The sequence below is a fragment of the Meleagris gallopavo genome, chromosome 13 (assembly GCF_000146605.3).
Source record: "Meleagris gallopavo isolate NT-WF06-2002-E0010 breed Aviagen turkey brand Nicholas breeding stock chromosome 13, Turkey_5.1, whole genome shotgun sequence".
Classification (NCBI taxonomy): domain Eukaryota; kingdom Metazoa; phylum Chordata; class Aves; order Galliformes; family Phasianidae; genus Meleagris; species Meleagris gallopavo.
This window is the reverse complement of record NC_015023.2, coordinates 9426499-9439460: the sequence shown is the minus strand read 5'-3', so window position 1 is coordinate 9439460 and position 12962 is coordinate 9426499. Positions and strand designations below refer to the sequence as shown.

The window sequence follows — 12962 nt, the reverse complement described above, 5'->3', positions numbered from 1 at the left end:
AAAAAAAAAAAAACAACCAAACAACAACAACAAAAAAAGCAACACTCAATAAGCAAATGTCAGTAAACCACAAAAGTTATCACTTACATAAAGAAAAGTACATAATGGAAGGCTTGCACAGACAGATCAGACAAACAATGCAGCTAGGATAAAATAGACTTAGAGGAACACAAGCCCTATTTCATGTCTGAAATGAAGGCTGTGATCTTCAAAGCTAAATACAAGGAAGAAGCAGATGTTCTAATTTGTCTGTTAAGTAGTTGTACTATCTGAGACAACAGAATGACAGCGATAGAGCAAGGGCAGTGCTAGTTCCCATAGTAAAGATAGCTAGATTAGCACCTGTGGAAAGAGATTACCTAGGTAAAAAATAATAGTTTGCCACCAAAACACTCTCTCTCTCCAGTCCATCATTTTGAAGCATTCATTAGAAAGATTAATTTAACTGCTAAATTAATCTTTGAAGAAATTTCATAGGCCTCTTCGCTACAATGAATGATATTTCAAATATAAATCAGTTTTGTAAGAAATCATCTACAGACAATTGGCTTATTGCTTTGCCTGAAAGCATAGACATACTTCCCCCTCTCTCCTCAATCACATCAGCTGGTCTCACATGAAAGATTTTAATTCCCTCACGAACTTAGCCTCACTTGCTGTATTTACACCTTTTGTAACATAAACCCAAAGGCTTTAGATTAACGTTAAAAAAAAAAAACAAACAAACAACAATCCAGCACACACAACCCCAGCAATACCATGTAAGTATATGAAACCACTTTTATTTTTTTTTAAGACTTAAGCTTTATTAACTCAACATGAAGTTCATGATCAACAGAAGAAACAAAAACTGTAAAAAAAATACTACATTTCACAGAGATTCAGTTAAAGTCCCCAGTGTGTGGGGATTATATGCGTAATAAACATCTTGGTGTGCAATTTTTGGTCCCACCAAACCTTCAAAACTCACCTATAAACGTCTTCCATGACCTTGGATCTTCACTTTGCCTCCATCCATAGGGCCATCCCAAAACCACAGTATTATGTTTCATGCCACCGAGCCCACAGGACTGGATCAAGTGGGCAATTCCCTCCCGAACTTTATTGGCTACAACCACTTGACAGAATCCTTTCACTTTCTCAATGTCCATCATATTTTTAATAGTCTGGAAGACAGTCAAGGAAGAACTTCATACACAAGAAGAATTCCATGTCTTTGTCTATCATTTGATTACAGAGTACATTCCTGATACACAGGACCACAGATAAAACACACTCTAAGGCAAAGTTCAGCTCAATCACAAACAGAAGAGAAAATGCCCACTCACTGTATACAACACCTGATGCTAAAGCACACAAAAAGTTCCCTTCCAAACACAATTATTTCCAAGATACAAAGCAAGCTTTTTTTTGGGATTTGTGCTGTAATCTCTTATAAAAATTGCAGCAGTTAGCAAGCAATATCTGTTCCTATCCCCCTTTCCATTTTCTAATCTTAAAACATCCACCTTTTTAAACAGTTAATTACCTTCACTTGGATTTCCAGTTTCAGATATCTATATGTAGTTTGATGTATTGTTTTATTCATTTAACACCTACAAGCACGAAATCCCCACTTGAATCCCACAAACACCCCACACAAGTACACCCTGCCCTCTATTTGTTTAAAAATTAAACTCGCTCAACCTGTAGGCCTATGAATTCATTTTTCCTTTTTTAACAGTGCTCCTGTACAAAAATCCTTTGGGGAAAACAATGATATGCAGATAAGACACAGATAAAAGCAGGCCTATGATGTCAGGTTTATACAATGAGAAGGATTAAACGATTTATTAACAAATTTTCAAGACCATCTTTTAATGCTTTTTGAGATAAATTTATCACCATGCAGAAAGAAATACAATGTTTGCTAATTTATAATAATTGAAAGTAACTGAAATGTTTCTTGTTATGTCGAGAAACTCAGTAGTCATCTTCCCTTCATTAATCAGCATACATAAACTTCCAGATTAATTATTTTTTATAAATTAAGACAGTTACATGCAGTCAGGCTTCTTTTACAGGTGGAAAGCATTCATCTTATATTTTCAAAGAAAACTGACAGCTGAAATGTTTGCAAGCTCTTTAACAAACAATTGTAGCACTACTCAGCTCGTACTGTGTTTCATGGAAGTATTATTTATATGCTTTTTGCCATGGAAGATTATGAAATTCCTTTAGGGACTGATTTAGCACACTGACCTGTTCAGCAGCCTGGGCTTCTCCATAAGTTTCCAAGAAGTTCCCTTGGATGACTGATCCTATGATAGTCAAACCTTTGCCAGCTTTCAGCTGGGATGCAAACGTTAACAATCTTGGGTATTTTACATGCAAGTCTTCATCAAGTTTCAAAAGCACCAGCAACTGAGGCCTGGAGAAAATTGAAGGAGAATTAATTTTTTTTATTAATAAATTACAAAGACACTTCTGAAAAACTGCCTCATTCATCACTTTAATTGCGCCTGAATATTAACTCTGATAACTGCACTCTCTCCTCTCCATTAGGAGGGCCTTAATTAATAATTTATTTCTCTTGATTCAAAGCAGATTTGAGGCACTGAGGGAATTGTATTGTTTTGACAGTCATAAAACCATTCATGTACTTAGCTTAAGAGATTTTCATTAGTGTTTTATTACATGGTTGATTTTTCAAGGCTCTGTTAAGCACAACTATAGCACATGCTTTGAGAGAAAGGCTGTCCCTCCAGATCTATCTTGTGCCAAAAGTTTGGGAAATATGGATGTTTTTATCATTCTGCTTTTTGTCCCTGAAGATATTTTCACAGATTAGTTACATTATTCTCTCTCTTAAGTTAAGATTAAGCAAGTTCAAAAAGACTTACAGACACTTTTTTTTTTTTTTTTTTAAAAGGGAGATTCCTACTCCTCCTGTTCAGAGCCTGACAAGAGTTGTGCAACACAACTCAGAGGAGAGTTCTGTAATCTGGCTTAACATACAAAGCCAGAGGGAGAAACGTTGACCTCTCTTTCAGTTTTTAAGCCTCAAATGGTAGCAGCGACTTCTTCATGCCCTCAGCAAATTACAGTAGGCCTCTGGAACTCTGCACTTGGCAATCTTAACAGGTTCCATTTCTGAACAGATATTCTGAGCGTTTAAATTCAATCACATAGATCCCCAAAATCTTGCTTGGAATCCAATTTAATGCCTTATGTGTACATAGACAATCAAATCAGTGCAATCTGCTAGTCTAAAATGAGTACCTCCAGTTCTTTGTGTGTGGAGGACCCTCCTCCAGTCTGAGTAAGGCATATCTTGCAGCACTGAGCGAAAGACCCCGGATACCATCACCCCATTCCTTCTCTGCACTGTGAAGAACACACAGTTTAGCCATCATTCAGTTTTATGAGCATTTAAATGCACACTCACAATCACGACACAGAGAAATTATTACCTTATGAGTTCAATACTGTGATGTACAGCATGCAACACATGCACATACGTATATCTATGTGTGATGCATATCACATGAGCAAAATGCAAATATTTCAGTCAAATGTGTATGACACCACTTCCTGCATTTAATTTGTAACCAACGCTCCAGAGGTTTCCCAAGCATAAACAGCAGGCATTTCAATATTTGCTAAAATCAGGTTATACAACAATACTACAGCCAGATTCAATCAGACATAAACAGTCTGCCTTCAGCTGTTCTGGGCCCAAAGCAGTTGTGTGTGGTAAATGAAAGGAAAAGTCCCCAGCCAGGGTTTCTGCTTCTTGTGACCCACATATGTAATCAAATCTCTTCAGAGACATAACAAAACACGTCCCCTAAGATTTCAGTGGCTTTCCCTTAAAATAATGAAAAATATATAAATATTGCTAAGAAAAACCTCTATTTCACTCTCTGGACTGTGCTATTCCTTCACTAAGATACAGGCTGGAGATAGTTAACAAGTAACACATCCAGTCTTCTTCCTACCATCTCCTATTCAGTTAATACTTACCCTTGATATTCAATGTACTTGTAAATCATTCCTGCAATTAGCATAGCTACCAAAGCATAATACCAAGATGAAATGAACATCAGTGCCAGGCAAATACTCATGCCTAAAAATGAAAGAGCCCTAAAACAAAAAGCAAAGATATTAGTGAGTAGTGGGATAGAAAAGCAAATGCATAAAGAAATACTAACTTCTATTATTATCTTGCTCCTTTTTCTTTAAATATTCTGTCTGAACTGCCAAAGAACAAGGCTTCCAGGGGATCTCCTGTGTCTCCCACAGTTTTAGTATCCCGTCGTAAGAACAAAACTCATTCCATTAGTCATCTGGGTCTGATCCACTATGAATATTACATTGATGTCCCCTTGCCTAAAACCAATATCCAGAAAAGAGAGCATGCCCACAGCTCTCATGGAGAGAATTCTCCTCACATCCACGCTGAGGATCACAGACCAGGTGCTGAGCACACTGGACATTAGCTTACCAGTGATAGTATTTAAACCGGGGCCGCCAGTTTGGAGTTCTAAGAAGCGTTTGTACTGCACATGCTAGGTTAACAAAGAGGTAACACATCAAGAAAAACCTGCAGGAACAAACATATAACATCAACAACACTTTTCAGCATACACACTGACAGACTATAATAACATGGATTATTTACTATCTAAGTATGACTACCATTTAGTAGCCAGTATACAGTTCTTAGAACTTCTAATTGGACAAATCTAAATGTATCTACAATATCAGCCCTATCTTTTACAACATTCTGTATTGGAAATAATACTTTCCCAAAGAAAATATATCTATACCAAAACCACAGTTATTCACAGAACATTCCAGAACTGAAACAGACAGATTTATATTGAGAACCACAGGTTAGAGAAATAATAAAAAAGGAACTCAGGCTCCAGTAATTTGTTTTACCAGTTAGGATATGGTTATGACATACAATCAAATTAGTAAAACTCAAACGCATGTTTTCTGTGTTTTGTTTTAGTTCACAGTTTTTTGTTTGTTTTTACAGTAACCACCCTGCTTCTTACATTGAGAGAATGGGAGCCACCATGTCAAGGGAAGCAATAAGGATTCCCAGCTCAGCAATTAACGCTGTTAACAGAAGAGCCCATGTTGGTTCGCCGTTTGCTTTGCCATGACCAAAAACCTGAAGAAACAGAAACAATTTGCAACTTTCACCGTTACATATCAAGCATATTTTCCACGTATTTCATAAGTATATAATAAAAAAAAGGCAATATATTTAGAGAAACTGTAATAATTTTCTTAATGCCTTTTTCTCTATGTAAAGAAAGGAGTTAACTATAATGGCTTTCTCTGCTTCATCTAATTAGATGTGAATGTTCACAAAACTACCATATATGTAAATTCAAAGTCCTTTAAAAATATTCCAGTTTTTAACAACGGAAAACAGAGCATGGAAAAAAAATACATATATATTGACCTTCACCTGAATGCTGGGAAAACAAATCTTACTTCCAGGAGCACAAAGTCAAATCACTGGCTAGTTACTATGTACAGAGTGCCATTTTTTATACATGTACCCAGAGGAAAGGAATGATGTTGTCCTTCGCTATTGCCTGCAGCAACCGGGGGGCTCCGGTAAGGCTCTGTAGACCTGCTCCACAGGTGGAAAAGAAGGACCCAATCACAATGACCCACGGAGAGGGCCATGAAAGGGTGCCCACCACTAAGTTCTTGTTCACTGCATCGCCGTACCTGCAGAGAGGAACAACAAGATACTGACATTTAAAGGAGTATTTTGATACTCATGTTCAGCTTTCTTGGTCAGTTTTAAAATGTCATTTAAATATTAACTATCAGATATTCTCTGCAATGGGAAATATAGAAAGTAGCAAATAATCTCAGTTACTTCTAATACACAGCTAGCAAACCATCCATAACCCAATTTCAGCAATTTGAACTTCTTATTTTTTAATTACTTATTATAAAATTCTTATTCCATTGTCAGTATGCAATTTCATACTTGCATTGGGAAAGATCTGCATTTCTTAACAACAACAAAAAAAACGATTTTGAAAACACTCAGCACAACCCAGCATCAGACAATCCTACAGGCAGATCAAGTGTTTTCATTTGGTAGTTTGGTTTGTTTGCTTTTCCCCTCAGACTTAATTATATTCACATGCACTTCCCTGTTTGTCCACAGGCATGAGACAATCAGTGTGAGAGAAATTTTAAAAATAAAAAGTGCTCGTAGACTCTGGTACTGGAAACATCATTATGAGTTAACAGACAAAAATGTTAAATAAATAATCTAGAGGCAGAGTTAACCAACGATTAACTTTATCCAGTTATGGATGTCTGGTTGGGTTTCTTATTTTGGTTTCTGTGTGAGAAACATACAACTATGGTTTAAAAGTCACCCAGAGGTAAAGGCACAAAAATAGAAAATAATAATTACTGAAGATGGGTGGGGGAAAACCAGCACTCCTTGCTAAAAGAAAAAAAAAGTACAGAATTAAAGCAGTAAAGCTTAATGGTTACTTACTTATCTCTTAGGACTACACCTTCTATGCAGGCTCCAAATAACAATACACAACTGAAGTCTTGAGTACAGATTGTGCTAAGGAAGCAGGATTTATTTAGACATGGCAGATGAAAACTAGAAAATGTTGGGAAAAGTTCACTATCTGCCTCTGTCCTAAAGCATCTGTACTACATTATTTCCACTGCTGTGTAAATTAACAACCCACTGCTCATATATACTTTCTAACATAAGTGACAAACAGTTACTGTTCTAAGTTTTAATTTTTATAATAATATTGCTTGAAGTGTTACAGTAAAGATGATAACCTTCTAGGAGGTAACTTGCATGTAAATATCAATTTCATCTACAACTATAGAACAGAAAATATTAAAATACTTTTGCCTGCTTCTTCTCTTGTGCCTGAAGATATTTTGAACAGATGGCAAATAATTACCTGGCACTTTCTCACGTTGTGACCTCTGAGGGCATTCACATCACCAATAAGTCTTTGAATATTTATTTTGTTACTGAACTCTACTATTTCTGCACTGGGAAGTAAACATAATTCAATTTTCTTGGCTCTAGCATTCCAGGAAAGGTTTTGATCTGGTGACTGAAATTTAAATGTTTAAATCATAAGCTCTACCTCCATCCCTGAAACACAATTAAAAAAATACAAAGTTTAAGAAAGGAAGAAACACTGTTCTCTCCTAGAAATTATGCACAAGCTTTCCGCTGGGTGGTGTAATAATATTTACACGTGAGATTATTCTGTATGAAACTAACACTTAAGCTTGTCACACGTGTGACCTGGTTTAATAGGTATTACACTCAGAGGAAACATTTTTGTTGTTTTTGTTGTTGTTGTTGTTGTTGTTGGCTGTTTAGGTTTTTTGGTTAAGTACAAGGTCATTTCCAATAATAACATCTGGAAAAGTCAGCTCCTAAAAAGCTGGGATCCTGACTGACAGCCTTTCAAGGTCTGGAAAAAAACACAGTTTCAAAACAGCAGAAGATCCAGGAGAAGCACCTCTGCAGCCAAGCATCCCTTGGGGGCATTTATTTAGAAAGCTCTTAAAATTTTATTTTGAAGGTCTTACCATTAGTGTTTTTTGTTGGTGGTGGCTTATCATTTTGGGGTTTTGTTTGTTTGCTTGGGGTGGGAGGTTAGAGGGATAGGGTGTTTGTTTTTTTCAGAAAGTCTCCTATCTTGATAAATTGGGATTTAGGAAATCAATGGCTAGCTGAAGCTGAAAGACATCCCTCTAGCAGGAAAAAAGATTTTTAAAAAGACAGCTTTTCCTAAGCATGGCTCCATACACGGAGCCTGAGATCTTCAACTGGAACAAAGGCTGTTCCTGTGAACACACACTCAGCACCTAGAAATCCAGAGTGAGGGACATCCTCATCACTTGCAAATAAAGTGCCCTATTCTCACTGGAAATTATGAGTCATTCACAGCGACACAGAGCTTAATACTGAGTACAGTCATTGTAAAACTTCCACACCTGCCAGCAGAGGACTAAACAACTAGACTCTCTCTAGTTTGTCTTAAAGTGCTCAAGAAAGCATACACTACTTTAAGTCACACAAACTGAAAAGACATCAAAGGACCTGAAATGTATGATTTCTGTGGTTGAAGCTTTCCCTCATCTTATCAGTCCACTACATCCTAAGAAAAATATGAATCTGTATTTAACCAGTCTGAAAAGCTACAGACAATTATGTAGCAAAGAAATGCAACTAAAATACAAAAGAACAAAACAAAACACACACACAAAAAAAAGGAGTTGGAAAACCATAGGATAGCAATTTAGATGCTTCCAGCCTAAGGACTTTTTTTTGTGTTGGAGACCAATCATACTCAAAATAATTTAGTCACCTAAATGCAGTTCCACAAATCAGATACATAAGCATCACGTGAGTCACTTGCAATGCACTAGGACTGTACTGATTTTAAAAGGATACAGACTAATGATGTGGTGACAATAGCAAGAATCGTTCCAACAGGAATGGATTTTTGTGCATCTTTGAGGTCCCCTGATCTGTTTGAACCAGCCATGATACCTGAAAATACATTATGGACATAAGATCAAGGCCAGAGACCCATAATGTCCCTTTCCCTAATACTCTCACCTGTCACTGATGGGAAGAAGATGCCAACCAGCACCATGAATGAAGTAGATATATCCGAAAGCACATACAGATGAAAGTTGCTCTTCTGGCCTGCTACATCAACAGAGGGGTGATGTGCTTTCTCCAGTATCTCTCCTTTCTCCAAATAATTGCTCCATAAGTTGTCTTCAGCATCATCATCGCAGCACAAAAAAGAAAAGCATATTTCAGTTCAGACCCGTTCTCATTGCAACAAATCTACTACTGAAGATTACAAATGTAATTCATGCAATTCACTGAACAACACAAAGTAAGACATGCAAGTTACGGGAAAGAAAATCTCTATTTCATGCTTTCAAAAACAAAACAAAATTAATAAATACATACGAATGGTCAGTAGAAATCTAAGCACATTTTATCCTCTAAAATTACTACATGTAACTTTCTTTTAACTTCATACCGATTTTAATCCCCAGAAATACACTAAGCCTTTTCAATGGGTCACTACATCCACTATACACACAACTGCAAATTAACAGCAGCAATATTTACCAGAGACCTGGATATATACTGGTTTGCTCTTTAGATAGGGAAAAACATATGGAATTATGTTGTTGGCATTTCAAAGTTCACTAATAAATGCTGAATCCATTTTAGCCATCAGACTACTGGTTCCTTTGTAAACTGGAACCTGAAGTGCTCAGCACCAGCACACAGCATCTGTTCTTTGGCGTTCATTTCAATACTGAAAGCTTTTCAACAATATTACATTCAGGACTGGGCAAAGAAGGAGCTAGACTATTTTTATACAAGTTATATATTTTTATGCCACACCTTTTAAAATGCCACTAGCAGCTCCTGGAATGCCTGCTATCTCCGTAACATTGTTCAGTAGGAAATATTCATCACAGTTCTCAGTGGTTAAGTTTGTATTGTGGCAGAAGTTCTCCCAAAGCTTAGAAGCCACGGTGATATTATCCTTAATTATGGTTTTGGCACAAACATCAAACTGATCTCTTATCAAAGTCCTGTTGCCCAACATGCAAATTCTGGAAGGAAAATGTAAAAAACAGTGTTATTATACAGCACCTACAGTATGAGATCTGCCATCACCTCTCTTTCACATCATGGAAGCTTCAAGTGGCTCTGGTTTTCTACATTATTTCCCAGCTTCAAAAAGATGGTGGTAGCAGGAAGAAGACGATGGGTCTGTTTAGCTTGAAGGTTGGATGTTTCCACCAATTTTGGGAGACGTGTAAAATTGTGATTTAACGAATTTGGCAACAGGGATAAATTTACATTAAATAATGAAAGGGAAACATTAAGCAACATTTTTATTTTCATTTTAACAGAACTGTAGGAATGAAAGAAACTAAGAATATCTGAAGATACTTCGAAAGGCATTATACCAGTTTCTGAGCAGCAGCACTTAAGTGATCTCTGACATTTTAGCTTCAGAATTAGAAGTATACAATTCAGTCACAATTGTCAGAAGATAATATTTCTCTCTCCTGGAATCATCCAGTGCCTGTTGTAATTCACCTCACCGCCTAAGTTTATTCCAGCATTCTAGATTTTTAACACACATCTCTAAAGATGGTTCCACAAACAGTGTGATACAACATAAATAACAGCTTGCTGCCACTGAAGTTTATTCAGCCTCTCTTCCCATTGCCATAAAATGCTCACTGAGAGCAGGGCAGGGGGTGAAAATCTACTATTTTCTGCCATTTTAATAAGTTGTATTAGTTTCACAGATCTCAAGTACCCAAACCAAGAAAATGGAAGAGACAAGGCCATTTCTTTAGGGTTTAGAGCCTTGGCCTCCTGTATAAAAGATAAGCACAATATCCAGTTATTGCCATAAAAGAAAAAGGAGTACAGCCCAATGAAGAGTGACAGGGAGAACATTCAAGAACAATACAAGAGGTAATGAGGGAAGGTAGAGACACTATTTTTTACAGCTGTGAATCTGCCATTGTTGTAAATTACTATAATCATTGGGCCCTAAATATCTGAAGGGAGCACTTGAGGGTTGTAACTGCTCAGTCACAACGCTGAAATGTAAATAATTATGCAGACTCAACTCCTCTATTTCCATATTCCATCTCCTGCCAGCAATATCAGGAAATACTGTTTGCATTTCTGGTAAAACACATGCATACACATTATTGCTGCTTCAGCTCTGAGTTTAAGAAACCTTATCACAAATTTAACAAGCCAAGGGACATACTTCCAGAGCAGAACTTCTCTTGCAGTAAACTCAACTACTTTCAAATTAAAGGGAAGCTCCACTGGAGCTTCAGCATGAACTCATCATACCTCCCTCATTCCCAAGAGATGTTCTACTTCTGAGGGAGCAACTGCAGTACACCACCACAGTTTCCAACCACAAAGGCAGCACGTCTTTTCTTACTGGCCAGGGGAAAATGGAGCTGCCACGCTCTTCCCTGTTGAGGATTGCATAAATTCTTGCCTGAAAGGAATTCAACAGCTATAGGCTAAGATACAGGATTGTCTTTGTGGGAAGCAGAGAAATGTCAACCTCTATCTATCTATTACACTTATGAGTCTTAGTTCTACTGAAACAGTTAAGGAATGTGACAATATTTTAGCCCAAGGAATTTCTATTCCATGAGCTCTGCATATACTATACAAGTATACATTATTAAATACAGCTAAAAAATAATCTGAAATAATTCATAAAAAAGAAACTTTGACAGTGTACTGGGATAAAGTTTTAAGTAACTTCCACACCTGTAGTCAAAGCTATACCCCACCAAGGAAGAAATATTACTCACGGAAATTCAGGTGGATCAAAGATGGACTTGATAGCTCCAGCATAAATGGATAATATGGATATTACTACGCAGGCCAAGAAGAGGGAAGCAAATTTGTTAACATATTTCACACCTACAAAGACCACCACTGCCATTAAGATGAGGAATACAGTTCCATACACCCTCATGTTGTTTAGCATAGCACTGGATGCATCATGGGCACCGGATGGATAAAAAATTGCTGCTTGTGGCACAATATATGTCTGAAATAAGAAGAAAGCAAGCTGAAGGAGCACAGAAACAGAACTCTGTCTATACTACTGTAGTGATCTTGTTCCCATACCAAAAATGTTTATCACTGCAGCATGCTCTTCACCAGGAACCATCCTTGACTTTACAGGAAAAAAAAAAAAATCGAGGGCTAATAACCCTATTTCAGTAGGGCAACTGAGCTGACATTATCAATGATGAGCATGGGTCTTTAATTTAGTCACACTTTCATCCATGTTTTCAGTAGACTTTGCATTCTAGATATCCACACTATGTGTAACTTTAAAAGGTCAATACTGACCATAGTGAATTAGAGACCTTCTGGTCTGATTTGTGAATGCGTGCGCAAATACGGGACAAGAATACTGCAGTATTTTCTGCCAGCTGTCTTAAAATCATGACTATTCCAGTATTACTCACCAATAAAATCTCAATGGCACCAAGAATGTACATTGCTCCTGCAAATGTTGTTCCCAGATAAAAGCACAGCCCTACAGCTCCACCAAACTCTGGGCCTAATGACCTGGATATCATGAAATAGGAGCCACCAGCTATGAAACAAGAGATGTGAGAGTAAAATTGTCATTTCTTGATTACTACAACAATATAACAAAATACAATACAAAATATAAAAAATATACAAAATATAATACAAAAATATAACAAAACTATAGTGCATATCTGCTTTTCTAAGGTTTCAATTAAACCAATTTTTTATCAGTACAGTGATAAATAAAAACAAATATTTTGCCTAATTGATACAGAAGAGAAATACTAGGTATTAATTCAGGCTCTGTATCCTGACTTAATCAAATGTGTCCGGAATAAACCATGTTAATAGCTTACAGCAACATTTTTTTCCACTAATGAGAAGTATCACACTTACCTGGAACAACACCATTTGTAGCAATAGCACTCATTGATATGGTTGTCAGCATAGTCTGCAAAAACAAGAAAAAGGAATTAATAGGGTCAACAACACTATTCAAATTTTAACTTATTCCTTGTTAGAGTAAGCCTGCCACAGTATTTCTATTTATTCTGCCTTGACAGGTCTTTATCCAAAAGAAAACAAGAGTTAGCAGGAATTTAATCATCATGCTGTTAAGACTTTTGCCTGAGAAATGTCTGTTTTATCAGGTCAAGCAATAGCTGTCTGCAGACAAAGCACGGTAACAGAATAGGTGTCACTCCCTTTGCAGAGCTGAAATTCTGGCAAGGGCTTCTGCTGCAAGGCAGGCAGGTCTGTGACAGACACAGAAAAAAAACTGTTTGCAGAACCAACACTT

At 36.9% G+C, this 12962-nt stretch overlaps 1 protein-coding gene across 1 annotated transcript; it reads right to left on the bottom strand.

Moving 5' to 3' along the window:
- Nucleotides 1-944: 944 nt before the first annotated feature.
- On the bottom strand, nt 945-12658 carry LOC100546608 (solute carrier family 12 member 4). The gene is made up of 14 exons (XM_010717813.1): nt 12560-12658; nt 12094-12224; nt 11425-11666; nt 9458-9672; nt 8645-8809; nt 8477-8575; nt 6530-6587; nt 5562-5736; nt 5046-5164; nt 4487-4585; nt 4006-4125; nt 3262-3366; nt 2242-2410; nt 945-1166 (listed from the first exon to the last, which is right to left on the bottom strand). Exons 1-14 carry the CDS (start codon nt 12609-12611, stop codon nt 960-962), a joined length of 1956 nt encoding a protein of 651 aa, XP_010716115.1. The 5' UTR covers nt 12612-12658; the 3' UTR covers nt 945-959.
- Between the last annotated feature and the right edge of the window lie 304 nt (nt 12659-12962).

Coding starts and splice junctions, on each gene's coding strand:
- LOC100546608 (XM_010717813.1), bottom strand. CDS start 12,611: ATGCTGACAACCATATCAATGAGTGCTATTGCTACAAATGGTGTTGTT. Junction 8,576..8,644: donor CTTCTTCCCATCAGTGACAG/GTGAGAGTATTA, acceptor ATGTATTTTCAG/GTATCATGGCTGGTTCAAAC. Junction 5,165..5,561: donor ACATCATTCCTTTCCTCTGG/GTACATGTATAA, acceptor CTGTTTCTTCAG/GTTTTTGGTCATGGCAAAGC.